This window comes from Melanerpes formicivorus, unplaced genomic scaffold (genome assembly GCF_026170545.1).
Source record: "Melanerpes formicivorus ecotype bairdi unplaced genomic scaffold, bMelFor1.0.p_v2 SCAF_32, whole genome shotgun sequence".
NCBI classification, from domain to species: domain Eukaryota; kingdom Metazoa; phylum Chordata; class Aves; order Piciformes; family Picidae; genus Melanerpes; species Melanerpes formicivorus.
The window spans coordinates 1,180,897-1,207,843 of NW_027142384.1; the positions used below are offsets into that span (position 1 = coordinate 1,180,897).

The 26,947-nt window shown below is 40.0% G+C and overlaps 1 protein-coding gene across 6 annotated transcripts in view; it reads left to right on the plus strand.

Moving 5' to 3' along the window:
• SLC45A4 (solute carrier family 45 member 4) overlaps positions 1 to 26,947 on the plus strand; it is a 103,138-nt gene that overhangs the window by 49,634 nt on the left and 26,557 nt on the right. For all 6 annotated transcript variants that reach the window (XM_068155449.1, XM_068155451.1, XM_068155450.1 and 3 more), the window contains one exon: positions 24,364 to 24,552. In XM_068155449.1, the coding sequence (XP_068011550.1) occupies positions 24,364 to 24,552 (189 nt within the window). The remainder of the gene's footprint in view (positions 1 to 24,363; positions 24,553 to 26,947) is intronic.

The window sequence follows — 26,947 nt, forward strand, 5'->3', positions numbered from 1 at the left end:
AACGCAGAAAGGTTTTGGGTCCTTTTTTTTTGACTGTGCCACAGATTGAACTCTTACCATGTTTAAAGTGTGGAGGATTTCTATATGCATTTATCTTCTGTATAATAGATATACTCTGCAAAAAAATTGAACCTCATTTAAGTCTAAAGCTCTTTATTAAAAGGTAAGTGTCCTGGAAACTAGAAACAACATTTGACTGTAAATGATCGCAATGAAGAATTTTTTTCATTTATGGAGAAGTGCTTCACGTCACAGTACTTCAGAACAAACAGATAAATTGGCTTTTCTGACTACTAGTGAAATACTGCATCTATTTCAATCCACTAGTGAGTCTTGTTTTATGTGCTTGATCTGTCTAGTTTATAGCATGTGAATGCATATGAATGATGCCAGCAGCCTCAGGTAATAATGTGAAGGTAATGGGCTTTAGAGAAGGAATAGACAGTGTCAGATTTCATGGTGAGTACTGCAATTTGCTTTCCAATAAATGCATACACTATTAACAGCATCTGATACTACTTTTATCAAACACAGGAAATCATGTTCTCTATCAGATATGAGAAAATACTACATGAAACTGAATGGAAGTACCAGACTGAGCACGCTTCCAGGAGTGAATAAATCAACTCTGTGTGCATTGTCTAAGTGTGTATAATAAATGCATATAACACGTTTGACGTTTGCTTTGGCAGGTACATGCAGTTGTGCCTTACAGCAAGCTCAATTGTGGCCAAATAAACACTCAACCAACTCTAAACAAAATAGTTCACCCAATACTCTTTACAACATAGTTTCAAAATGTCAAGGTTAGCCTCTCAAACAAAACAACTGGTTTTTTACATTTGTTATCCAAGTGTGCAATGTAAAAATTTTCAGGCTTCCTGCAGCTAAAAATGTGTTTTCATATGAAATTCCCAGTCAGCTTATTTTAAATCAATAAGGGTCAGTAATCAGTGCAGTTAGTGCCATGAGAGATGCTGATAGTTATGCTTCTGAGTTCCTGAAATTCCACTTTTCAGAGTTCATCAAATGTCATTTTTTGGATCTAAAATACGTGCAGTTCCATCTAGGAACATTTATAATGCCCATAACCTGTTTTCATGTTTTGTCTTTTGGGTGAGTTGAGATTTAGAGAAACAAATAATTTGTACTAGCAGTGTTTGTTTAATTAGCGTCTACCGTGAATGCAGAACATTACATACTGCTTTGCATGGAGAAACCCCCAGTTCTTTTAAGTGACCTGTACTTTTTCATTAGCGTTCTTGGTTTTGCCATCACTCAGATGTTTAAAATGCATAACTGGCCAAACTGGATTTACCTTGCCATTACTGACCAGTCTACTAGTTCGTATGTCTTTTGTGAGCTCTTCTAGCAGATCTGTTTCCTCCAGATAATTAATACCTCTTCCCTTCTGTCCCTAACTCCAGTGATCAGAATAACACTGGGATTTGGAGGAAGGGAAGAAAAGAGCTCTCCTAGAAAAGCAATCAGCAAAGCAATGCAAAAGCTGTGGGGATGCAATGATGATGTTCCATGCTACAGAGATAAGAAATGGAGGTAGCTGGTTACAAATGCTAGCACACTAGAACTAAGTGAAATCTTTAATGTTCATGTTTCCTCAACAGGAGAACAAAAAATGTTGGATTCACTGAAGGGGTTAAGTTATTCCCAGGTGACTTATCTAGCCTGTTTGGTAATTACCTCTTACATGGTTTTGTTTACCTTTATCAACCTCAACATCTGTGTGCTTCAACATGAGCTATATTTATTCTTCACTGTTGCATGTAGCTGTTGAGCTGCTGCAATAATCCCTTTGCTTTTTCCTCTGTTAAAAGCAACATTCAGTTCTTTTCAGTAATATTAAATTGAGAAACTGTTTGAAACTTGGCACCTAGGAAAGTGTGGAGGCCAAATTTGTTTATAATAAATGGAAAAACCAGAAGCCTTTTGGGTATGCAAAACAGACTCCTCCTTACAGAAACATGTTGAATAAGCTTTATAGTGTGCCTTGTTCTGCACCTTGGAGAATTTTGATTACTGAAATAATCTGAGATTCTTACTAGACACCACCATTAAAACCTCAAGCACATTAATATGATGTTACACACTTTCTGCTTGCAGATAGTTGACTCGTCTAGCTGTTTGTGTACCCTTGATCATTAGTGTAGTTTTGATTGGGTAGATGGTCTTTTGGATAGTACCTTTCAAATTCCAGTGGTTGAATTCCTGATGTGTTTAAATTTCCTGAAGCTTTGAATTCTCAACAAAAGTAAGGGCAGCAGTGACAGCTGATTGGGTCAGTGAATATTGTGAATTTTAAAGGTCTGGAAGTGCCTGAATTGCTGTATCCCTACTGAAATAAATTCTATGCTTAAATTGATGTTACATTGCCTTGTCAGAAATGCAGCTACAAATCTGTAATAGCCTTGTAGTCATAACTGGGTTTTAGTAGCTTAGCAACAAGAACAAGCCAAATACATACTGCGCTACTTTTTATTCTCACTCTTTGATTTCTTAGTGTCTGCAACTTAGAGTTCAAACTGAAGCAGCTAACTTGTTTCCAAGAATTTGGAGGGTATGAATATATACCAAATATGACAAGTGGCAGGCTGACTCCAGGTGAAATTGTATTACTTGGCAGTTTCATGGGTTTCATCCTTTGAAATCTTTATCAACCTTTTATAGAGACCCTTTCAAGCAGCATTTCTTCCCAGCTAGGTTAAAACTCCTAGAAAGTAAACTGTTGGCACCTTTAGCACTCTAAGGTTACTTGTTCATCAGTCCAAGGTTTTTGAGAAGCAGCTTTGTTGTGTAACTTTTGAGTATGTTCTCTGCATTAACACCATTTGTTTCCCCTGTCACATTTCAGCCACATGCTATAAACCACACAGGAACAGGACAAAGCATTTGTCTTCTGAAACATCTGGTACTTAGCGCTGCTTATCTGTGAGAGGGAATTAAAATCCCTGCTATTGTTTAGAAATGACAGTGTATTTTCTTCCATCATTAAACTTGGTTTCCACGGATTGAATCTCTAAAATTGCTTCCAGCTCATAAGAGTTCATGGGGAAATTTCAGTGCATTTTAAAAGTTTTGCAGTGGCTTGAGTGACTAAAAACAAGGAAAAGCTGGTGACTGGTGTGGTGCAAACCTAGGAAACAAGGTGGGATCTTTTTTTTCTTCTTTAATTTGTTGAATGGAATCACAACACATAGCTTTTGTTAACAGCTTGAACCATTAATAAATGACATAGTTTGGTAATTTCAGATACTTTCAGTTGTAACTGAAGACCAGCTTGGTTTCTGATCCAACTAGCAAATCAATTTTTAGTTCTTCTGAAAGATGGGATCCACATGCCTGTTTCATTAAGAGTATGGAATATGGAAGGAAAAAAATCCATATTGTGACTTGGGGTGGCTGCTGCTCTCAGCGTGAAAATTTTGTCTGCCTAATGAGTAGTGGTAGCTGTAAACATGGAGTTTCACATTTTGTTTAATATGATAAAAGCTTTGCCAAGCTTTTTCTGTTGCTTCAAAGGCTCTTCCCAATGCTATTGTTTAATGAATAGTTAATAGGCACAGAATTGACTGTCAGCACCAGAACTGTTCCCCATTTTCCTGCATAAGGTAAATGTATTACACTAGTGCTTTTAAAAAGAAGCTGTACATTTACATAAGGAAAACCAGTAACAGTTTGAATGTGCTGCTTACTTTTGTCACTTAAATTTCAGGATATTTCACTGCTATGATACAGGAATATTCTTGGGATTTTTGGTGCATTCCATATCCAAGTGCCTATCTGTGATGGTATTGCTTTGTTTTGCTGTGAGTTAATGAGTTATTTTAGTCTATCATTAAATATTGAAATTGGTTGTTTTAAGCTTAACCCTGATCATGGTGTTCTTTTGGGGCAATAACACTTAAGGAACAGTCTTTCTGGAAACAGCGTTTTTCAGTGCTAGTTAATAAATCTTAATAACAAGACAGGCAGAGCTAAGCAGAGCAGAATACCACCAGTTCTTTTTGTTTAGTAAAAATTCTCTTGCTGTGTTCTTGAATCAGCTCATGTTATATGAGACAATTATCTAATATTCCAAAGTCTTCCAGCCTGAAGCTTAGCAGACCATGCTTAAAGGGTCTTGAAATCTAATTCGTGCTAAATTGCCAGTATAAAAGTGTGTTAAGCAGTAATTCAAACTGCTGATTCTGAGAAATCTTGAAGTGGTGGTGGCTGAGCAGTCATTATGCTGAGGAGATTTAAGATTATGGATTGAACTTTTAGTATGAAGTACTTAATCTATCCATTCAAATTTAGTGTTGATACCTGTCTGAGAAGAATGCATGGAAGTAAAGAGGAGATTATGGAGAGGTATTTAGAAACCAGGCATGAAATGTTACAGATAAGTTAGCTTTTAGGTATGTTTCTTCAAAGGAATTAAGGTATAAGTTGCTGACTCAGTTCAGTGTGGAAAGGAATAGTCCTCCTAAGGCTAAGGCAGAGATCAAAAGAAATCTAAAAACCTTAAAAGATCTGGTGAGGGGAAAAAGGAACAAAGAGATTGGATGGGCTTTTAGAGGCTGCCTATAATTCAAGTGAAAAAAGCTGATGCTGGAAAAAATCTTGCAGATGGAAGGTGGTCTTCAACATAAAGCAGCACTGACTTGTTATTTCAGCTCAGCTTAAGTAGTCAAATTTATTCCTCGTCTCTTCCAGGGGTCACATTCGTTACATGTATTTATAACTGTCTTTATAATGCTGCATCTTACCATTTGATCTGTGCCTTCCCTTACCTTGTTTTACCAGGCAGAAACTTTGTTTGAGTTGCTGTAACCTACTCTTTGACCTGACCTGCTTTTAAATTCCTGTGCAATCTAGCTGCATCTGGACTCCCAGGTGTAGCTGCATTTGATAGAGAGAATTGCAGGATCTGTATTCCTCCCTGGAAGAATTAATGGCTTGAGAGCTGGTGTGACCCAAGAGGGAACTAACACAGCTAATGTAAGGACAAGAGTTGAATTTACAGTGGAATCACTGTTCCAACTAAATTTTTCAGCATTGTTAGCTTTGAAGTTAGTCTTTAAAATCCTTTAAAATTTCTATTCAGATCTCAAGTAATAGAATGTATAAAACAGCAAATATTGTGCCTGAGGCACATGTTAATTGCCCTATAAAACCTCCCCACCCATCACTATTTACATATTGACTTATTTTATGCCCAGTAAGCAGTTGTATAAGACTAATTTTGCTGTACTCTTGTTTTTTTTAACCAACAAGTCAGGTTTCCGTATCATGTATTGCTGTTGTCTTAGATAAAGTATCTTTTGACCTCAAATCAACAGCAGTACTCTCTTTGAACACACCTTAGTGGAAGGTTAGGTTAAGGGTACATTTAAGGCACCTTTGAAAGAAAGATGCTATGCAACAATTAACACTTTGAATCCTGAGGGCTGTAGAAGCACTTGCTTTATTTTCATATCAAGGCAAATGCCACATGGCCTGGCAATTGTGCAATAAGTTGCAGAGCTTTTTTTTTCCAAAATCAGTGTTCTGCTTTTCTTTAACACCAAATGTGCCCTCCATAGGCACAACTGATAACACATGGCAGATTTTCAGCTGGGGTAACATGAGGATTAGTGGTGGCTTCAGGATTGTGCAGACTGTGCGACTTTGGTTGAATAGCCCTGCTAGGAAAGGGAAGTTGTGTGGAGGAGTTCAGAGGCTTCTCCCATAGCACGAAACACATTTCCTATTACTTAGCAGTAGGTGACTTTTTGTCCCCTTTTTTTCAGCTGAATAACGTCTGCTAAAGAAGTTGCTTCTCAAATGAGTCTCATAGTTGCTCTGGTATCGTTTTCTCCCATCCCAAATATTTAACAGGAGTCTCTGATCTGTTAACTGTGTATTACGGGAATGGTAGGGTTTTTTTTCCCGGGTATAAAGTGTTCACAGAAAAAATTGCATGTGAGAACATTTTGAATCGTAGAATAGTTTGGGTTGGAAGGGACCATAAAAATCGTCTAATTCCAACCCTCTCCTTTTGAGGTTAGTGTGAGTTGACTGTATGTGACATGCAAGAAACTCTAACATGTCTGAGAACTGTGCACTGATAGAAGCACACCGCAAGACAAAGCGAGTAAACTGTACAGAAATGCAGACTGTCAGCTTTTATATGAGGGAGGAGATTTAAAAGCAATTTTAATTCTGTCATCTCTGTTCTTCAAATCCTTTTTCTTCCTGCAGCAAAAGATGTTGTAGAATGTGATTTGTAGAAAAAGCTTGAAGCCTGAAAAACTAACCCTTCCTGAAGAAAGAAATTAACATCTCTGCCCTTATGCAGATGTTTCTTTGTGCCAGTAAATCCTTCCTGTATGCTGCCTCCTTTTTACCTTGAATGGTCAAGGTTTAAGAAGCTAAACCTTTGGGAATGACTTAGGAGTACTTTGACATTTGCATGCCCTTCCTTTCCCAAATCCTTCTCTCCCACCTCAGTGATACTTAGTAAAGCAGCAGAAATAAGGACCAGTTAACGATGCTGCTACAAGCTAATAGTGGCAAAATGATTAACTATAGTAAATTATAAGCAGAATTCCTATATTTTAATTTGCATATAAGCAAATAACTTTTACATTTTTTCACTCTATTGAAAATGTTTTTTTACTTCTTTTAACATTGAGTCACTGAATCATCTTGCAATTCTTCCCTCCCACACATACTGGACCCACCTTATTGTTATAGCCAAGCCTGTAGTTTTGCTTTCAAGCGTAGCTCTGGATTAGAAAGGGGCATGTGTAGGACTGGAGCAACTGTAGCATCCCTTTATTTGTACTGCTTTCCAAGATTTCCTGTAGCTAGTGGGGAAAGGATAGGAGAAGTAGGAGCAGACTTTAGCCTGCTGTAGCTGTGCTAAAATTGAGGTTTTTTTAAACATGCACCAAATTTGCAGAGTCCACATTTTTATACTTCTGTCTGAACACCTTCTAGGAGAGCAAGACATTAAATGAGCCTCTGACTGTGTGCACACGACAGCTGCGTGAGCTTCAATTTCCTGTTCAGAATTTGAGTTTGACCCTCAGCTCTGACTGAGAGGTAGTTTTGCCATAGTGATAACAGATGAAACACAATAGTGCTTCCATGCTCTTTTCTGCAGTAATTGCCACCAGGGCAGTTTTCCAGCAGGCAATTGTCTGTGCTTTACTGTTAAAAGTTAAGAAAAGAAAAAAGCTTCAGCTCTCTGGATGGGTCACTAGTAGCTGAGACTTGCAGAACCAGGATTTGGGTGTCCAGCTCTTGAAATTTGCTATGCCAGGACTCAAATCAATGGTTTTCTGTTGAATGTGGATTGTGAAACAGGTTATGAAAAGAGAATGGCTGAGAACTCCTTAATGAACAGGAGTCTTACTTTTCAAGGAAATAAAATTAAAGCCACTTTTGAAATGAAAGAATGTCAACAGGCAGTTGCCAGATCACGTAGTGCTTTAATAAAGCTTGCTTCAAGAGGATTGTCGAAGCTGCAGCCCCTTAAGCTCTGTTCTCCTCAGAGTCTCCTGTGTGCTTGTTGCAACAGTGTTCTGTTGTGATGCACCCTCTGGGACTCCATTTCAATCATCCTTTTTTAACTGAACAACAGTTGAGAAGCTTTCAGATATGTTTCCTGCATGCTATTTTGCAAGAAACTATTAGAAAATTTTTGAGCTGCTGCTTCAGTTTGACAATAAAATTTGATACAAGTCCATTTAACTAAACAGGGAGAAACAGGTCATAGATCGTGTTTACATTGGTTTGGATAAATCTCCCAACATCTCATGCTGCTCCATAAACGTTCCTCTCTGAAGTCTTGAGTTAACAGTGGGTACAAAGCAGTACAGATGCCATTTCTTCCATAAATGAAGACAGCAATCTACTGTATTAACACTTGGTGATGTTCAGTTGGAGCATTACAGTGGATATTTTTCACTATGGTAGATGCAGACCACATAAACTGAGTATGATCTAAGAAATTTGATTTAAAAGGGTCTCATCAGAGAAGCAGCATAACCTGCCCACGCTCAGTATGACCTGAAGGCCTAAAGTCTTCAATGAATGGGCTGATTAGGTAGTGAAAGGAGAAGGAAAGACTTTTAGCTGGGGGCAGTGATGGGCAGGTAGTGGCTGGCAAGGGCACTAAAGTACTCAGCAAGTGCTATTAGACCTAGATAGGTCTACCTGGTCATCTGCCTTCTGCCTACTTCATTAAAATGCTTTTTTCTTTGTAAAATAAACTTACTACCTGGAAGCAAGAACTGCAGCCTATCCTGTCAAAACATAGATATTACTGTGACAGTATTCAGAGGCAGCTTCCACACTCAGCTCAAGAAACTCTAACACCCTTCCAGAACAAGATTACTTTTACTTATAGATGTGCTAATACAGAGAAGGGTGAATATAAAGAATCAGTCCCTACAGTGGCCTGGTTCTGTTCTCAGTATCAGTGTTGTCTTTTCAAGTATCTCACACCACGAGGCAGTGCAATGTCTTTCATACACCAATAAATGTTGTGTAGCTTCTGCTTAGACCATCTGAACCTTGAATTTCTATCCTGACCTAGATCCCAACTTATGTTCTTTGTCTCAAGTGCTAAATTGAGCTGGATGATTTTCTATGTTCTCATGTGTGGACTGTTTAAAAACATGAATTTCCTCCTTTTATCAGTTGTAGTGCTCTGTAAACAATGGTCTTTCAATAATTCAATCTATCAGAACTGAGGTCCCTGAGGATAATCTGCACATTCCGAAAATATCCTGCTGGCTTTAAATGAGCTCTTGTTCTGGAGGTGTTTTAATACCTCTTACAAATGTTCTATCTAGACACTTCTGGAAATTGTAGCATTTCTTTGGAGAATGGAGATCAAGTTCACACACTTCAGAGTTCATGTAGGTGGCAGGAAAATTAATACTAAATTACATATTCTAAAATTTGGGTTAAAGTTTGACACTCTGGGAGAAATCTTTGCAAACCTAAATTCAGAATGCCTGCCTTGGGTGTTCAGATAAGTGATTGTTTACCACTGTAGATTTGTTGTAGCGGAGACGGTGGCAGCAGTCACTGCGTTTTCCTTGCCTGATTTGGAAAGTCAAACATAGTGTCTTACCAAGCCAGGCATTTTCTGGCAAGCAAGAGTCATTACAGGCATACCTGCTGTCTTACATGGACTATATCAGGTGACTTTAAAATAATCGTTTATCATATTCAGATGCAAATTAAACAATTTCCATAGCGGTGGGATGCCACTGCAGCCTCAGAAACATCTGATCGGGTGTTTTGTTCCAAGCTATAACAGAAATGAAGAACAGATGCGCTGTGCTCTGCTCCTTCTTTCTCCCCTTTAGTCATTATTCTCTAAAACTTTATAAAAATAGATTGCAGTTTATTATTAGGTGGTTCTGCACTATGTATGCTTTCTTTTTTTCTTTTGAATGAGCAGGAAAACCGCTTGTTCAAAGGGCTTGAATGTTTTTCACTATTGGATATATTTCTAATATTAATGCCTTTGCAACATAAGTGGTTACTTTATACTGAATTTAAATGAAAGCAGAATGAAACTGTCATCTGTCTGAAATGAAAACAGTTTAAAGGTTTTTCTTTCCTTTTTGGTTCAACAAGGAGCAGTATGGGAGAAATGCAGTTTGCACACCTGGACTGGCTAACCTTTTAGAGGTTATCACTGGTGACCTACGGGATACCCCTTCTCTAGTGATGTGCTGGGTACCAGCACACTGTAACAGTGGAGAAGCGAAAGAAGTGTGTAAGGAAGCTTTCAGGATATTTGGGGAAAGAATAAGAAAGTAAGAGGATATAATCGGTTTTTACTCTGTAATTTAATTAAGGAGTAGGCTTAACAAGTGCTCCCTCCTTCTCTGAGGTAGTCAAAGTCATGGGTCATAAATCCTGTGCCAGGGATTCCTTCAGTTTGGGCAGCAGTCAGCATGTGTTAGAGGTTACAGAGATAAAGGGAAGGTTATTTTTTGGTACTATGGATTCCTACCCTATTGTGACCTGTTTAAGTTTTCAAATGTTTCTAAGCTGTAACCTTTGGGGGAGGGATTTGGTACTACCTCTGTCAGATATGAAAGGACTGCCACATTCAATCTTGAAAATTACTTAGGTCTTAATCTTAAAAATTGTTCCCTTTACATGATTGAATGATGTTATGTTGCAGACTACACCTGTAACTCACATCTATAAAACTCATTCCATCCTTCTATAAGTTCAAAATACAAGCAGAGTAAAAAAGTAAAACTGCTTTCCACAATATGATAAACCGATTTGTCTGGGGCTGTTTAGAAGAGCTCTGTTCTGCTTTGTCCCCATTAGAGTCTAACTGTCACAACCTGCATGTTTAGAAGCGAAATGTTTGCTGTCTTACTTGCTGGTGTGCTCCACTTGTTTAACTTGAGGTTTTATTGGTAATTTTATCCTTCATGAATAACCTCACTGATTGTGAGGCATAACACAAGTGAAGATTGCAAATAGAATTGCCTGTGGTAAGGAGTCTCTTCCATTTTTTCTGATTCTGTTTTTCTTCAACCTATCAGTCCCAGTTATTTGGTACAAACTGATGCCATGGATCTCATTATCCTTCATGTAGAAATGCAAGTCATGTAATTTTTAAACAACTAAGGGCTGGCCACTTCTGGACACAGTACACTGTGTTATTTGGAGTGCTCCCTGAGACTTGGGAGTTAAGTTCTACTTCAGTTATCAAAATTTCCAGGGTCTGCAACTTTTTATATAGCCAAGAGTCTGGAAGACTCCAATGTGAAAGCAGCTCTGCCTTTAAATCTGTTACGTGTGTAGAATGTGTTTCTTGAAGTTAATGTTCAAGCCAAGGCATACAAGTTTATAGAAGGCATGTAAGAAAATTTGCAAGTTTGAGGCAGGCTACATAAACACCAGCACCAACTTTTTAATCAGCCTCCATATGTCTGAGAGGATGGTTTTCTATAATGCTTTACCTCCAAGGCAGATATGAGTAGCTATCGATGATGACCACTTTTTAGGGGATAGGGAACCCTGAGGTGATTAAAATTCCCTGTATGAGAGTCCTGTTACCAGCATTTGTCTGTGTGAAGATTGTTAAAACAACTGGTGAACTGCAGTGTTTTTCCTGGAGCAATGTTCTGCGTGGAAATCCATGCCTGCAGACTCCAACCTGCAGTTCATTTGTTGAAGCAAACAGCAAAAGCACTAATAGGATTTATGTTTTACTTGATATAGCCACATGAGGAATTAACCTCAATAAAGGCAACTGCATAGAGGAATGCAGTTTCTCTTTAGGAGCTTAGTTTGGGTTATTTTCAGAATTCCTCTGGTATTTTTTTAAGTATAAACTGAATAATGAGTTAGAAGAATCAGTGTGTTAATTCAGCAAGACTTTAAAAATAGCAAACAATTTGAATGTGAATGCGGCGTTAATGTTCTTTGACTTTGTGCTGCTGAGGCTTCCCAGTAGCACATTTGTGGCAAAAATTATTGCAGGCAAAGTGTTTGTTCCTATCATAAACAAGCCTATAGTCCTAAAGGCTTTAGAAAAGCCAGGAGGTTGGTTTCTGCAGTGTAGTAACAATTAACAATACAGTATTTGTAAGTCTGTTATGGGAATGGTGGCTTGTTGGGAATCTGAGCATTGAAAAAGGGAGTAAAGCACTGCATGACAGGAATGGCCAAAGGAGTATAGGTATGATCAGTTTCATTTTATTTTTTTAGCATTTCTAATGGGGGAAAAAAACACCAGCTTTTAGAACATGAAGATTATATGAAGGTACCTATAATGCTTATTAACTGTTTGGGATTTTTTTGCATTGGGTCAGCTAGGGTAATTATGGAAGGAGCTGACTCCGCTATTTACTGACCCTTAAAAGGACCATGCAAATGTGATCCTGACTGAAACTTAAAGATAACTGGTCAGGAATCTGCAGAAAGATGAAGGTTCTCTGATGGTATGTTACACAAGCCAAAAACCACCTTCTGATGTCACTGTTTCCACATCACTTCCAAATGTATAGGCAAGCCTGAAAACTAGGAAGAGGAGGATGACTTTTATCAATGAGAGAGATAAGCTCCTTTCATTTTTCTCTGCTATACACTTACTGCATTTTTTTAACACATGCAACTTGAGGTGGAAATGAACTATTTTCTTTGCTGCTTGCAGTTCCAGGGTGTGAATGTTGTGCTGACCATACCCTGCCTGGCTGCTTGCTTGACAAAAAAATATGGGTTTGGGCTTCTTTCAAGTCTGTTTGCCTTCCGTTTTCTTCAAGTTCTGTTCCTGGATACATTGACCAGATGCCATGCTGGGATGGGTACATGCCAGTCATTTGTTTGGCAATGTGAACCAGATCCTCTATGGTTTCCTAGGGCTTGGGGGTTGGTAAGGTAGAATGGATGCATCAGGAGTCAACCTCTGCTGTAGTGAATGGAATCTAGGTAATCCCGTCTAGCCCAGTGTTTGTTAGAATGCTGTTTTAAATGTCTTAACTTTTGAGCAAGCCTCATAAAATTTAGTATGCCCTAGGCATGCTCTTCAGCTTGCCTTTGCATACATTAATCATGCTTCTGTCTCTCCATGAGGTCTGCTTAGAGCAGTGCAGAAGGGCAGTCAAAGCATCCTTTCGACACACCTCTTGTGCTGAAGAGCAGCACAGGACCAGAGCACCCCGGTTGCCCCTACTGCTGCTGGGCAACTCCCTCCCGTCTCTGAGGAGCCCCATATTGAATAGATCCTCGTTACAAAAGTATAATTTTAGCTGGAATTTTGGTTTTACGCAGAACCGAAAAGTTGTTTGTTAACCAGATCTTTTATTGTTAGGGCGTAGGAGAGTGTCGCTACAGTCTGGGCTGAACAACCAGAATTAACAGTTCAGGCTTGGCTCTACTTAGAGATAAAAATAGGTGCTAACATGAGGTTTGGGTTAGGACTTGGTTCAGCTGTGTAAGTAGATGGTCCTGTTCTGAGGTATTGTTGTGGTAATCGCTGCAACAAAAGCTCTACTGTTGATTAAGAGAACAGGCTTGCGAGTTGGTGCTGACAGATTTTCTATTGTATATGTAAGAGTCTCTTGAGTTCGGGGATTTTAAAGTGCATTTGAGCCGAAGTGCCTTTGTTTATAAATTTGCCAATATTCTAGAAGTGGTGACGAAAAACCCTATTGAGCTTTGGATAAACTGGGATGCTGCGTGTCTTCAGGCGACACATGTCACTGTAATTGATGTCTAATCTTGCAGCGAAAGCGCGCTGTGAAGTGCTGCAGTCTTACGTAATGCATGCGGTCGAAGTGGGGCATCACGTACCGCTGATGCATTTTAATTTCATCCCGTAAAGGCAAGGGGAAGGATTAGTGTGGCAAAACAATTTATCGATTGCTGCATTCATAGACGTGTCTACATACATTTAGGCACTTGTGAGTGATGGGAAATGGACGCTAGCGTAGTTGCGTGTGACCTTTAAATCCTTCTGTATCTGCAGCTTGTTTAACTAGCCAGCAACAGGAGACAGCCTCTGCAGCCTGGGAATAATAAATACACTGACATTGTGAAGTTGGTATCTGCTGCATATGTTCCTGTATGGGTATACTTCGATACAACCTGCATTTTTCTGACTGTGAAGAAAGTTTTCAGCTTTTTATTTGAGGTGAACACCTTCGTTATATCCCTAAAGCTGCTAATGCAGTGGAGGTTAAAAGGGCATTTTTGTATTACTGCTGGTTCAGCACACTGGGTGTTGCATCAGATTAAATCTGTATTCAGATTCAGCTCGTTAAGCACTGTGATGCAAATTTCTTATAAGTGTCAAAGTGATATATTTCTGAATATTGGTTAATAGATGAGAGGGGAAGCAAAGTCAAAAACGAGTTTCCCAAGAGCCGAAAAGGATGGCACAGGTAATGTAGAAAACTCCAGTGGATCCGTTTCATCACTTGGTGAGAGCTCTTAGCAGTGTTGCAGTTCCTTGCCCTCTCTGAAGCTTGCTGCAATATGGAGAAAGTTTGTCACTCAGTGATTTGAGTAGAGAAGGTTTGGCTTTGGGTTTAAGTAAACCTTACACTTTTCACTGGTGTAAATGTCCCTTGGCAAAAATGAACACCATTCTTTTGGTAAGGACATAATTCTGTGCAACCTGCAGGAATTGCTAAGCAGTTTTACTATAATGAAAAATTCTGTGACAGCAATTGATTATTTTTTTTTCCTTCATTTTTTTTGAGGGGTCTTTCCCTGAGCAGGGCATGAGTCATGCACGTTGCCTTTCATTCCTCCTCTTCAGCAGCAGCAGGAGTAGCTAATATTGGCACGTGTGTCTTTCAGCAGTTGCTTGCTGTACTGGATAAGGATTGTTACAAGGGCAGTAAGCTGGAAATTCTCTCCTGCCTGAATTACTGCAGGTTACTCTTGTGGCAGTAGGTCATTAGGAGGGTTATACATTTTAAAATAAATAATTAAAGCTTTAAAAGCTTTACTGGACAGCAATCATGCTAAAAGGGAGAAAATGTATTTACCTGCCTGTGGATCAGTGCATGTCTTCTCTCTTCAGTGTCTCAGACCTCAGCTGTTCTCAGGCTTTTGCTTCGCCTCTCCCCCGTTCGCACATACCTTTGGCTCATTTCTCTTAACATATGCTTCTCTTTTCTGACACAGCACCATAAAACTGGGTTAGAAAATAGAAATTGTCAGTGAAGCCACATAAACTTTTCTATAACTTTGCAGAATGGCAGTATAGCAGCACAGCTTAATGAAACACTGCTGACTCCCACAGTTGCCAAATATGAGAAGGGGAGGACAGTTGTAGGAGGTTGAGGAGCAATAACTGAGCAGAGAGAAAAGGGAAAAACTAGATAAAAAAATCCTTTAAGAGGGCTGTCACTTACTTCCTTAACTCCATTTTCCAGAAGTGTTATTTTACGTGGTTGCTGTTAGCATGCTATTGCATGGATAATTTCAGAAGCTGTTGTGGTACCAGAAGGCAGAACAGCTTTGCCAGAAGGGGATGTTGCTCTTCTATGGCTTAAAAACACCTCCAGGACTCTACATGAAACACCCCACTAATATTTCTGTGCTGAAGCTGTTGACAAGCAAGAGTATTGCTTTATAACTAGCTGAGTTATTCTTTCAAAATGGGTGGCTCTAGTCTACTTACAGGCATGGCATGTAATGGTTGTAATGGCTTCCAAATTTTGGGGAGTTGCTTCTGCTGTGGCAGTGTGACTTGTTTGCATCCAGCTAGTCAGGAAATTTAAAATTCTAAATAAATTAAAGGAAACTTAATCCTTTTAACATTCTTATTATTTGTTCACGTATATAGGTCAAACTTCCATCAATAATCTCATGACAGGGACTAACTAAAGCAGGTGTACTTTACAGGCATGGATCTGCTATGAAAGTTTTGGATGTCTCAGTGATGCAGGTAGTGGCTTCCTGTCCTGGAAGAGGGAGACAGGCAGTGCTCCTGCCCTCTGCCCTGCAAAGCATCTCTCCTGATTTATTCACGGTGGGCTGTGGCTGATTTTTACTTGTAACTTTAGAAAGAATTGGATGTCAGTCCTCTGAAGTACCTTGCTTTTTATGTCAGTCATAGAGCTGTTTAGGTTTGAAAACACTTTTGAGATTATACCACTAACCCAGCACTGCCAAGTCCACCACTAAACCACATCCCTCAGCGCCACAGCTACATGTCTTTTAAATACATCCAGGGATGGTGACTCAATTACTTCTTTGGGCAGCTTGTTCTAGGGCTTGACAACCCTTTCAGGGAAGAAACTTTCCCTAATCTCCAACCTAAACCTCCCCTGGAACAAGTTGACACCATTTCTTCTTGCCCTATTCCTTGTTATTTGGGAGAAGACACCAACGCTCACCTTGCTACAGCCTCCTTTCAGGTACTACTGGAGCATCGTAAGACCCACTCTGAGCCTTCTTCACACTGAACAACCCCAGTTCTGTCAACTGTTCCTCATAGGGTTTGTTCTCCAAACTTTTCACCAACTTCATTTGTCATCTTTGGACATGCTCCAGTACCTCAAGGTCTGTCTTGCAGTGAAGGGCCCAAAAGTGAACACTGTACTGTAGGTGCAGCATCACCAGTGCAAATACAGAGGGACAATCACTTCCCTGGTCCTGCTGGTCACACTTTTTTTGGTAAAAGCCAGGATGCTGTTTGCGTTCTTGCTCACCTAGGCATACTGCTGGCTCATTCAGCTGGCTGTCAACCAGCATGCCCCAGCCCTTTTGTGCTGTGCAGGTTTCTAGCCTTTCTTCCCCAAGCCTGTAGCATTCATGGGGTTGTTGTGACCCAAGTACAGGACCTGGCACTTGGCCTTGTTGAACTTCATGCCACTGGCCTTACTCCATTGTTCCAGCCTGGCTAGATCCCTCTGAAGAGCCTTCGTACCCTCAAGCAGATCAATACTCTTGCCCAACCTGATGTCATCTATAAACTTACTGAGGGTGCTTATAGTAGATCCTTGTAATATTCCTATTAATTATTTGTGCTCTTGATTATCACTTCCCTGAGTGCTAATATCCCCATCAAAATGGAGGAATTGTGCTTTATTCCTCCACTCATGTCCCACAGCTGATTTCTCATTTGCAGTAAGGAGGTCACCCTATCCCCACTTCATAGCAATAACAGACTGAGTGAGGCTGCAAGCCCAGTGCTCCCAGCCGTTGTGCAGACATCCCTGCTGACAAGGAGCTGAATGGGAGGGGGAAGGAGAGGATAAGACTTCTTGCAAGTGGGTGATAGTTTGTGCTCCAGAGAAGTGTGTTCAGATTGCAGAGTGCACGTATCCTGCCTCTGAGATGTATATAATGTGTTGACAGCTTGTGAATGTTGCAGGCTAAGCAGAAGAGCTCTTACTTGACAGGCACAAGAAGAATTTCAGGATGTGAATTTTACCAGTGGGAAGATTGAAGCCACGGGTTTGATACTGCTCCTCTTTTATGTGGGGTTTATTACAGCAGGTCATTTCTGAGACAGTGAGTGAATAAAGATGCCTGACAACTTGATAGGCCACCAGGTTTGTAGAAAGCTAGCAGCTATTAGAAATCTCCCAGTACCAGTTTTGTTCTGAGGTTTTCCACCTGCTCCTTTGCAACTAAAATGAGCCTTCTGATCATACATATTAGTATAAATTTTCTCCAGAATGCTCAAACTGAGTACTTGTGAAGAAATGAAGGCTCAAGGCTGGGCAGGGGTAACTTGATGAAGAGCAAGGTTTTCACATAAAGTCCACTGTAGCATTAAAGGTACAAGCTAGAGACTGTCTCTTCCCATATATGACCAATTGCAAGTAGTGCTTAAAATTCTTTCCTTCTTAAAAGTTTGTACCCCCATATTTGGAAGCTGCTCACATCATAATAAGGGGCACCAGGAGAAATTAATGTGTTTTTTCTTATCACTTTCTGTTGGTCAGAGTTCTTATTTCAGTCCACAAGTTAGAAGGTGGTTCTTCATGGGTGCAATAAACTCAGCATACAAGTACTAACTGTCCCACAGTACTGCTCAAACCACCAGTCAAGCACATTCCAGTGCACTAGTTCAACACACGTTGGCTCAGATATGGTTTTCTTGGCAGCTCAGTCTTACATGAGCTCTGTCTCACTGGAAACCCTAAAATCTGAGGGGAGATAGCAAGAAGCAAAAAGATTTGTGGTTGAGGTTTCATGGCGTTAGAGTTGTCAACACAGGCATGCAGCTTGTTAGTTTTTTTCTAGGGGATCCAAATGTGTGGCAACTCTGTATTTTTATTTTAAATACAAGGAAGTGGATATTGGGCTGCATTTTTAAAAACCCTTACAGCCACATTCTGAAATCCCTGCTCCTCATACTGACTTTCCAAAGCTCAAATGCCCCATTTCTGGTGGTTCCTACGATTCTGTTGCAAGATGAGGAGCAGACATTGGCATTCTAACTGTTTCACAGCTTTGGGACAAGCATTGGTTTTGCTTGCTACCCTCTTGAAAAACAGTCTAAACAAAGCAGCATGTGTAAATGATGTATTTTTAAACAGATCAATGTGAAATATTTTCAGCCACACGTAGTATTTTATGGAGGGATGAAATTGTGGAATACAAAGTATGTGCAGGGCATGACAGCTGCTTGTGTTAGTTCAGACGTTTGTATGGTGTTTACTTTAAGTGTATAAACAAGTCTCTAGGTGATGATTTCTGACAAATGAAAATGGGAGTTTAGCATCCTATTCCCATATCAGATCTTATTGTTAAGCTTATAAATAACTATTTTCTCCCCAATAGAACTTATCAAAAAGAGGTTTTGAATAGAAACTGCTGCATGTGACTTAATCTTTCTTCCATGTAACTTGTGACCTCACGCAGCCCTTAGACTGATGGTGACACAGTGAGCATTTCCTGTGAACCGTGAGCAGTGCTGGTCCCACTATTGTTGGGCACTTTTTTTGTCTGGGAAAAAACAAACCCTTATTTACTAGAAGCCAGTGTCCTGTTTGTTTGTAGCTGGCTGGGAAATGCCATATTACAAGGGTCTCAGTGGCAGTCGTTGCTGCTAACAGAAGCTGTTGTTGTTTTGCTTTTTCTCACTGATTTGTATGAGACTTTGGAGTCTGCCTTGTGACCTGCTCCAGATTCAGTTCATGGCACGAGTACTAACCTTGCTTATTCAGTATGGGGCTTTGTCTTTTTTTTTTCCTCCTCAGTGTTTCCTCAGATTAGCTGTCAGTAAAAGGCTAAATAATAATCCTTCGGTTATTATTCCTCCCTTAAGAGGCTACCAGGTTACTTTTCTAAGTTGGCAAGTGACGGTCCACTGTTAGAGCCACTACCTTGCAAGGCAAACACAGAGGTGGAAAGTTACAGACAAAATAAAGGAACAGCATTGAACTGGTAATGGGACACAGCTGCTTTGGCTTTTGAGTCTGCATGGAGGCTCAGCAGCCTTTGGTACAGGCATATGCTGCATGATACTTCTCTTGGCCATAGAAAATCAGTCCCAGCCTAGTTATAGCCTGTTCCAGGTGGGTATAGCAGCTCTCAGCAGTTGGAGTGTTTTACACTTGGCTGTAAGAGGGTCGTGGCAAGGCAGTCATGTGGATGAGAAGCTCGCTGTGCAGTACTGCCTTGAAATCTAGTCCAAACCAGCATCCCGACATCTGTTCTGCACGTCAGACTGGATGTTGCAGGGCTGCTGGCCAGGCACATCACGGTAGCCAAGCTCATTTAAAAAATGTGCTGCATCTGAGTCCTTGCCACTAGATGGAGGTATCAGAAGGAACGTCTTGGTGTCAAAATATTTCCTCTCTCTCTTCATTTCGGTTCATCTTCTTCCACCTTGGACTTGCCTTCTGAACTGTCTTCTCAGTTTAAAAGATTGTATAAAATGATGATGTTCTGTAGCTGCATATATGTACAGAGAAAGGAGCTGTTAGGGATATGTCATTACCTTTCTCAACTGCCTTAGAGCCCTTCACAGCCATAATTTCTATACAGTTTCATTAATGTCTACAAAGCTCATTCTTGTGAGGCAGCAAACCTCTGGAAGGCTTGGAGGCAGCTGTGTTGTTTGTATGCATTTATGCATAAACACACACGTGTATACACACACCATGTCTATTTCAATTTGCACTCTTACTTATTTTGCTTCCACTGCAAATCATGCACGCCAGCCTCAACATGCATGTCGTGTGCAGACATTCAAGATGTCAAAACCACAATAACTTCTAAGGGGGGAAGAATACTGTGATGCTGGAGTTCTCCTTGTTTGTCTGGAACTTTCTCATTTGTATGAAAATGACTAGCACTAAAGCAGACCTACTGTTGAAATAATGAAGGTCCTGTGGAATTGGCCAGTATGAAGCATGAATTTATGAAGAACATCTGCAAGAATATGTTTTGGAGTCTTGCTTCATGGGACAGTGCAGATAGTGTTCAGTGTCTTAGCTCTTCCCCAGAAGACCCATGCTAGAACTTGCCTTTGAGCTTTACAAAAGTCTGCCTTTCCAGAAGGAATGCTGAGTGAAGGTATCAGAGGTGACAACTAAATTTATACAGAGTAGCCTTTTGTAGGCACCAAAACAGGCTCAGAGTTTTGGTTGGCTGGGTAGACCATAGCTTAATAAGACATCTCAGCTTTAAGATACAGGCCATAAATGACTGGGGAAGCTTGAGGTAACCAGTGAATTTTACTACCCATCACTGAAGTGATTGTTCTGTTTGCCTGCCTGTATGTTGTTCAGGTGAGGAGTCTGCTGTCCATCAGGGAAATTTAGGTGAGGATTCTCCCACCAGCAAATTAACTTTCCCTGTGTCGTTTAACTTGCATGTGCACCAGCTTTCTGCCGTGAATCTTCTGTAACCCAGCTTGATAGTTTTCCGCTTGAGTAAACAACTAAATTGTAATGTGATGACATTGCAGTTTGCATACTGAGAGTAAAAAGTCATATGCTTCACTTAATAAATGATAACTATTGTGAATTCTGCTCACTGTACATAAAACATGATGATTTTATAAACTGCTAGCTTACACATGCAATGTAATTTGTAGGGTTATGGAAGTGGTCCTATAGCATGACTTCTCCAGCAAGAGAGGCAGCAGGTTGTGCTCATGGTGATGCTTCCTACCATTCTACAACCTCTGCAAATTGCTCGTTTCACTTGAAAGTTACCCTTTTCCTGTTCACTTGGAGGGGCACTGAAAGCTTTTTAGAAATTCCATTTGTCCTTGTCCTAGGGCTATGAATTCTTGTATACATTGTTATCATCCCTTCTTTGAAAGGCATTTTGGTTAGTAATAGTAGTTGTATAAAAATATCAGTGGTTTGTCTAAAGAAAGATTTCCAAACGTAATGTTCTTGGGTTTTCAAGTGTCCTTTTTATCTATCCATTCTGAGACACGTCCTTAGCTCCATTCTGAGATCATTTTGTTTCATGTCTTTTGCAAAGTAAGCCATATTTAATGTAAATACTTGGATTTAGACTTTTATTTTTAATACTTAGGTGCTGGGAAGATCACCATTTTCAATCAGTGAGAATAACCCTTCTCAAGAGAGCATTTCAGTTTCTCTTCTGACTCACACACAAAGATAAGGCTCCCTATTTGTGGGCATGTAGCAGAGGTTGGGTGAAAAGCCTTTTTTCCTTTCTTTTACTGGCCTATAAAATCAAACCACAATGCAGGCCTTAATCTGACTGAGTTATTACATGCAAAGTTGACCTTGAAAGCACTGAAGACAGTAATGTTGGCAGTTAAAGTCACTGGGTTTTAATACCCTTAGTACATTTTTATGACAGTTGGTCAGCTGTGGCTATAAAGCATTAAAAATACCTGTCTTGCCAATGGAGAAATGGGCAGAGTTTAGTATTGAAGGACACATGTTCATAATCAGGTTTTTCATTCCCTGTGGAATCGAACAGATAGTTTCCAGAACTTACTTTGTTGTTTAAAATCGGTGTACACCACAGAGAAGTGTCTCTGTAGACTGGAGACAAAGTGGTGGCCTTAAGGACAAAAGGACTATCAGCTGTGTAGGCTCACTGTGTCCCTGGGTATACACTCTTGTTGCTTGTCCCTGCTCTGCTGGTGTTTCCTTCTTGTTTCTGCTAAACAGTTCTCATTAAAAGGAGTTGGTTGTCTCAGTGGATGTTGGAATAGTAATAGTCTCTTAATTCTGTCTATTTTACTTATGTCTGTTTAAGATTGTTTATTCATATGAGATAGGATAATGCATGTAACACTAGTAACAGCTCTGGCTAGCCTTCATCCCCTGTGTTTATTTAAAACAACTGTGTGATTTACTGCAAAACTTTCCCAACATCTCTCAAGTGCTTACTGATGGATGAGCTTCACTGTGATGTCCCAGCTCATAATTCACAAGGCACAACATAATTCAGAAATGAAACTTCTGTTCTCAACATAGTGCCCTCTTGCAGCACTATGACATCAAATTATTTCAGATGCTGGTGATCACTGCAATGAAGATCAGTGACACTAGAGAAGCTCCAGCTTCTAACTTTGAAACAGACTCACTGCAGTCACTTGGCATCACACAGCAGCAGCCTTTGATGCATAACTGCTGCTCAACACAATGGCTTTGTGTTGGCAAAATTGAATGAGTATTTACACATTCACCTTAAAAGGATCATAACCTGCCTACCCTTCAGTTTTGTTTGCCTTGAGCTAGATGTTTCCTTTTCCCCATAACTAATTTATTTTTAAGCAGACACCCCACACACACACCTATGCCAGCCCAGGTGTCAGTAAGTGTTTGCATCCTGGAGCAGGTGAGATGCCAGCTCAACACAGAGCCTGAACCTGCTTGGAAATGCTGTTGTACATGGTGAAGCCAAAGAGAATGTTAAAATCACAGGGAGATGGAGCATTTCCCTGCACTTTTATTAGGATTACTGGCTTGCTGACTTGCACCTATGATTATGATAGTTTTCATGAAGAGAAGCCAGGTGGTACAAATGTTGGGATTTAAAGGAATGGTGCCCACAGCAATGGGTTCTTGAACAAGACCCTTAAACCTAATATGCACTGCTCTGCCTTGCTAAGTATGTTTCAGCTAAAACTTTTGTGTCAGCCAAGACCTCACCAAACACTTGGAAAAGCAAAGAGGTAGTGGTTTGAACTGTGATTGGAACAAGGTGCCAACTATACAAACACAGCTCTTTCCTAGAGATCTGAAACCTGCTGCAGGAGTCAATAGTTAGAGGGTAAGAGCCAGTGTGGAGTATTTGCCTCTGACAGAGGGCTTCAGCTGCCTGTGTGAAGGAAAGATGGCTAAACCATGATGCCATCCCCTGGCAGGGTGTAGGGTGTTCATGGGCATATTTAGTACAAAACAGGTTGAGCAGGTTCAGAAGAGGCAAGTGTCTTTGAGTAGCTCTGTACTTACCAAGGCAGTTGTGGCTGTTAGTTTGTTCATTCTGTCAAGTAGTGTCAAATCACATGAACCTTGGCCCCAGACCTGTATTTTGAATCCTGATGATGAAGTTGGTTACTTATGGTGAAAAGGAGCATATTTGCCTGTAATGTAATCTCAGCATCACCACAGACCACGCAAGAGTCTTGGGAAAATCTGATTTATCTCATGGAAGGAGTCAGCATTTTTAATCAAGAATTGATGGTCCTTTAAACAGCAGGAGATTAGACTTCCAAATTTGCTCCATAAGCTATTTTGAGCAGAGATTGGTATAATCCTCCTTGGTGATGGATGTCTCAACGTGCTGAGCAGGGAGTACAAGGTACAGGTTGATCTTGCCAGCAAAGGTCAAATACTATTCACACGATACATGGTTTTGAATAATGAATGGTTTTCCTTCCTGGGGTAAAGACATTGAGGTTTTTTTAAGTCTTGGCATCAGCTGGACTGTAAGAAATTGATTGTTTTGTTATTATTGCTTTACTAAGAAATGTGTCAAAGTGGTTACCTGACTTGTGCTGATAAACTGAGAGGGAAGCAAACCTCCAAGGACCTGAGTGTAGCTGCTCTTCTGGGCCAGTCTGCCATCTGCAGGCCATTACTCTCCCTGCTTGAGAGGGCTAGCACAGAGCTTGAGGGTTTCTGTTCTGCAGAAGTTATTATTTGTAAGAAGCTTTTTTCCTAGGTAAGTATTACACAAATCCAGTGATCTTATGAATAGACACCTCAGTTCGGGGAAGCTTTTCCTTTTGTTGTCTGTTGATCCATTTATAGGTAAACATTTTTGTGCTTAGAAATGGGGTGTTTCATAACAGTCAAATTCTGTCCATCATTCTCAGTCCATTAGAGCCTTAGTGACTCTTTATAGTTGTGTATTAGGTTACCAGTTTTTCTGAGAAGGGGACCTGTGTGTACAACAACCAGGCAGCTTTCCAGGCATCCCAAAGATCTTTGCTTTTATCATCTACAAGCAGCTAAGAGGCTACAACAAAGCTATTTGGCTTTTACACAGCAGACCTTGGCTGCTACGTCTTCATGGAGGCCATCTACATTGATAGCTCTGTCAAAAAAAAAAATCAGGACACTTAGGAAATGCATCAATTCAGCAAATAAATTCAAGTGTCTTTTTTTTTCACAGTAGTAACTAATTTAGACTAATGATTTTGCTGTTAGCTATCACTTTTTATTTCAGTAGCTTAATTATATCTATTGTTGCCTTCATATAGCCCAGGTATTTGAAAGATAAATGATGTGTGACTTCCTTAGCTGGTTTCCTAGCCATTAGTCTTAACTGGGTTGTTCATTAAGGAGGGAGTTTGATGTATGCAAACTACTGATCCATTCACAGTTTTCAAAAGTTTAAAAAGTTCTGCCTATAAAGCAAAATATATTTGCTGTGTACCACATAACCTTTAAATGATTTTTCTCTTTGTTTTAGGTCTTCCTGAACAATACTACAGCCTCACTTGGTTCCTTAGCCCCATCCTGGGCTTGATCTTCACTCCGCTTATAGGTTCAGCTAGTGACCGCTGCACGCTGAGCTGGGGCCGCCGGCGGCCTTTTATTCTTGCTCTCTGCATTGGTGTCCTGTTTGGAGTTGCACTTTTCCTTAATGGTTCTGTTATAGGTAAATAATGAAGAAATCACCTGCATGTATCTTCTGCTAACATAGCTGCTTTCTCCTTTGTGTGTAGGAAGTAAGGGTAGCACTGAGCAGTAGCTTCAACGTATGTTTAGTGTTAAAACCACTAGGAATCTCTGCAGCACTGCCCTCCCACTGTCCACCTTGCATGTTTTCATCATTACTCTACAGTTACGGTGCTGTGCTGAGGATTGTGCAATGGTCACACGGTGGTGTTAATACAATGGTTGCCAGCATAATGTTTGCAGTCACCGAGACGAATTTGGTCAATCCTTGACATGGGAAAATTGTAGCAACCTGTTCACAGGGAAATGTTTCCTGTTGTGATCCATTTTCCCTTTAATGCATATCTGGAACACATCCTGTTTCCAGCATTATTTCAAAAATTATCTTTTCACTTTTTCTTGTGCTTTTCTTAGACCCAGTATTGAAAAAGTCCAGAACACAGTTAATATTTGTTTATCAAAAGCTATGTGGGAAAATAATTTTTCCTTAGCCCCCATCAAAGCTGGTAAAAATAGTTTCCCTTGAACATAGTTTACTACAGGACTTAATCTACAATCTCTTTGTAAATCTAGCGTAGGAGAGGTGACAGCAAGTACGTTTGGGGAAATGTTTACATCATGGTTGGACTGATGCAAATGAAAGGAACTTAGCACCTAATAATATCCTCTTGGCTCTCTTTTTAGAGTTAGATGCAGCTCTATTGTGAAGAAGTTTTACTGATGGAGGGAAATGAGTGGAAGGTTACTTTGGCTCAGCATGTTAGCTTTGTAAAGCCCAACTGCGATGTCATATGATGGTTTTCAGTTTTCTGCAAGCTGCCCTGAACAGTCTTCAGATGAATGACATTTAGCTTATGCTTTTTTAATTTACCCAAGCAGTAAAGATTATTTGAATTGCTATCATATGGTATCAGTTGTGCTTTATTGTTCTGTCTTCCAGACTTACTCCTTGTTCAGATGCATGCAACATGTTAGATTCTGGTCCTTCTACAAGATTTTAATAGCTAGGAAACTCTTACTGACACAGCAGTTTAGGTCACTGATAGTGGCAAGCAAACCTTACACACAGTTTATAGACTTATTTTGAAGTGTCTCAACTTCTTATATATCAGCCCAAAATATCATCTTTGAGTTTTCATTGTCTCTTTTTTTGCACAGTTAATAAGCATTGCTTTCTGAAAACCTGTGCTTTCCAGATACTCCAGTGGTACCTCTGTGCAATCAGCCTTCTTTAAAACACAGTGGTTATTGCTACACACTGCAAAAGTGAGCCTGGAGTGAACTGAAGTGAGAGCTGTTCCATCATCTTCTGTTCCATACTAGATGATAGAGGTTTGCCACAAATGTGCAATTTAAGACAGCACTTGAGCTACCACTTAAAGCAAATGCATAATACGATAAAGCAGTATCAGTCTTTCTTTAATTGAGATTTTTGAAATGGTGGCTTGTGTCACTTTTCAGAGAAAAAGGACAATGCTTACCAGTCTCTCACAAAGCAGTTTGCTGGAAAAGGCCTCATTTCTATCCAAATTTCCTATTAGATGAAGCCTGTATGCTCTCATTGTCTGTCTGCTTCCCAGCTTATTGCCACGTTTTCCTGCTAGTCAACAGTTACTTGCAATCCTAATTTCAATTTGGGGCTGCAGGAGATGATGAAGAAATGAGCTGGTCATTGTATCATACCCTTTGTCATAACGTGGCCTCTGGCAAGAAGAGTCATGGGGAGGGGACTGAGGAGCTCAAGAGCACACTAAAAAAGAGGCTGGCTAACCCTAATGGTAATACACCTGTGTCCCAGGAGAACAGCAGTGTATGGATCCTATTCAGCTCTTGTTGTCTTCACTGCATGTACTGTTCTGTTGATTCTAACAAATCTAAAGCACGGACACCATTGGTGCTTTCTGCTGCAAGGGTCAGCTGAGCATGGCACACATATAAATAAACTTCTTTAGCTTTTAGAGGGCCTGATATAAATGAGGATTGAATATGCAGGAATCATCACACTCAAGATTTAGATGAGTTTTGGTGGCTTAGCCAGTTCATCTCTTCCCATAGTCTTTTTCATCTATTACAGTAATGGTTTTGTCTGTCATGCATGTGTAACTTCTAAATCTCTAATTCAAGTAATTCATGCTTTTGTCAGTGATTTGTTTCATGACAAATTCTCCAGCTTTAAACTAATGCTGCCTTTCCACTCTGTAGACAAAAAGCATTTCATCCCCTGCTATCACCAGAAGCTGACTGAAGCTTTTTGCAGTGCAAAATACCTTCATGTTGCTTCATCCTTAAAAGTTTTGCTTATAAAAGTGATCTAGAAAATATGACTGTTTAAGAAAAGCAAAGAGAGAGGTAAAGGGGTTACTTTATCCTGGTGT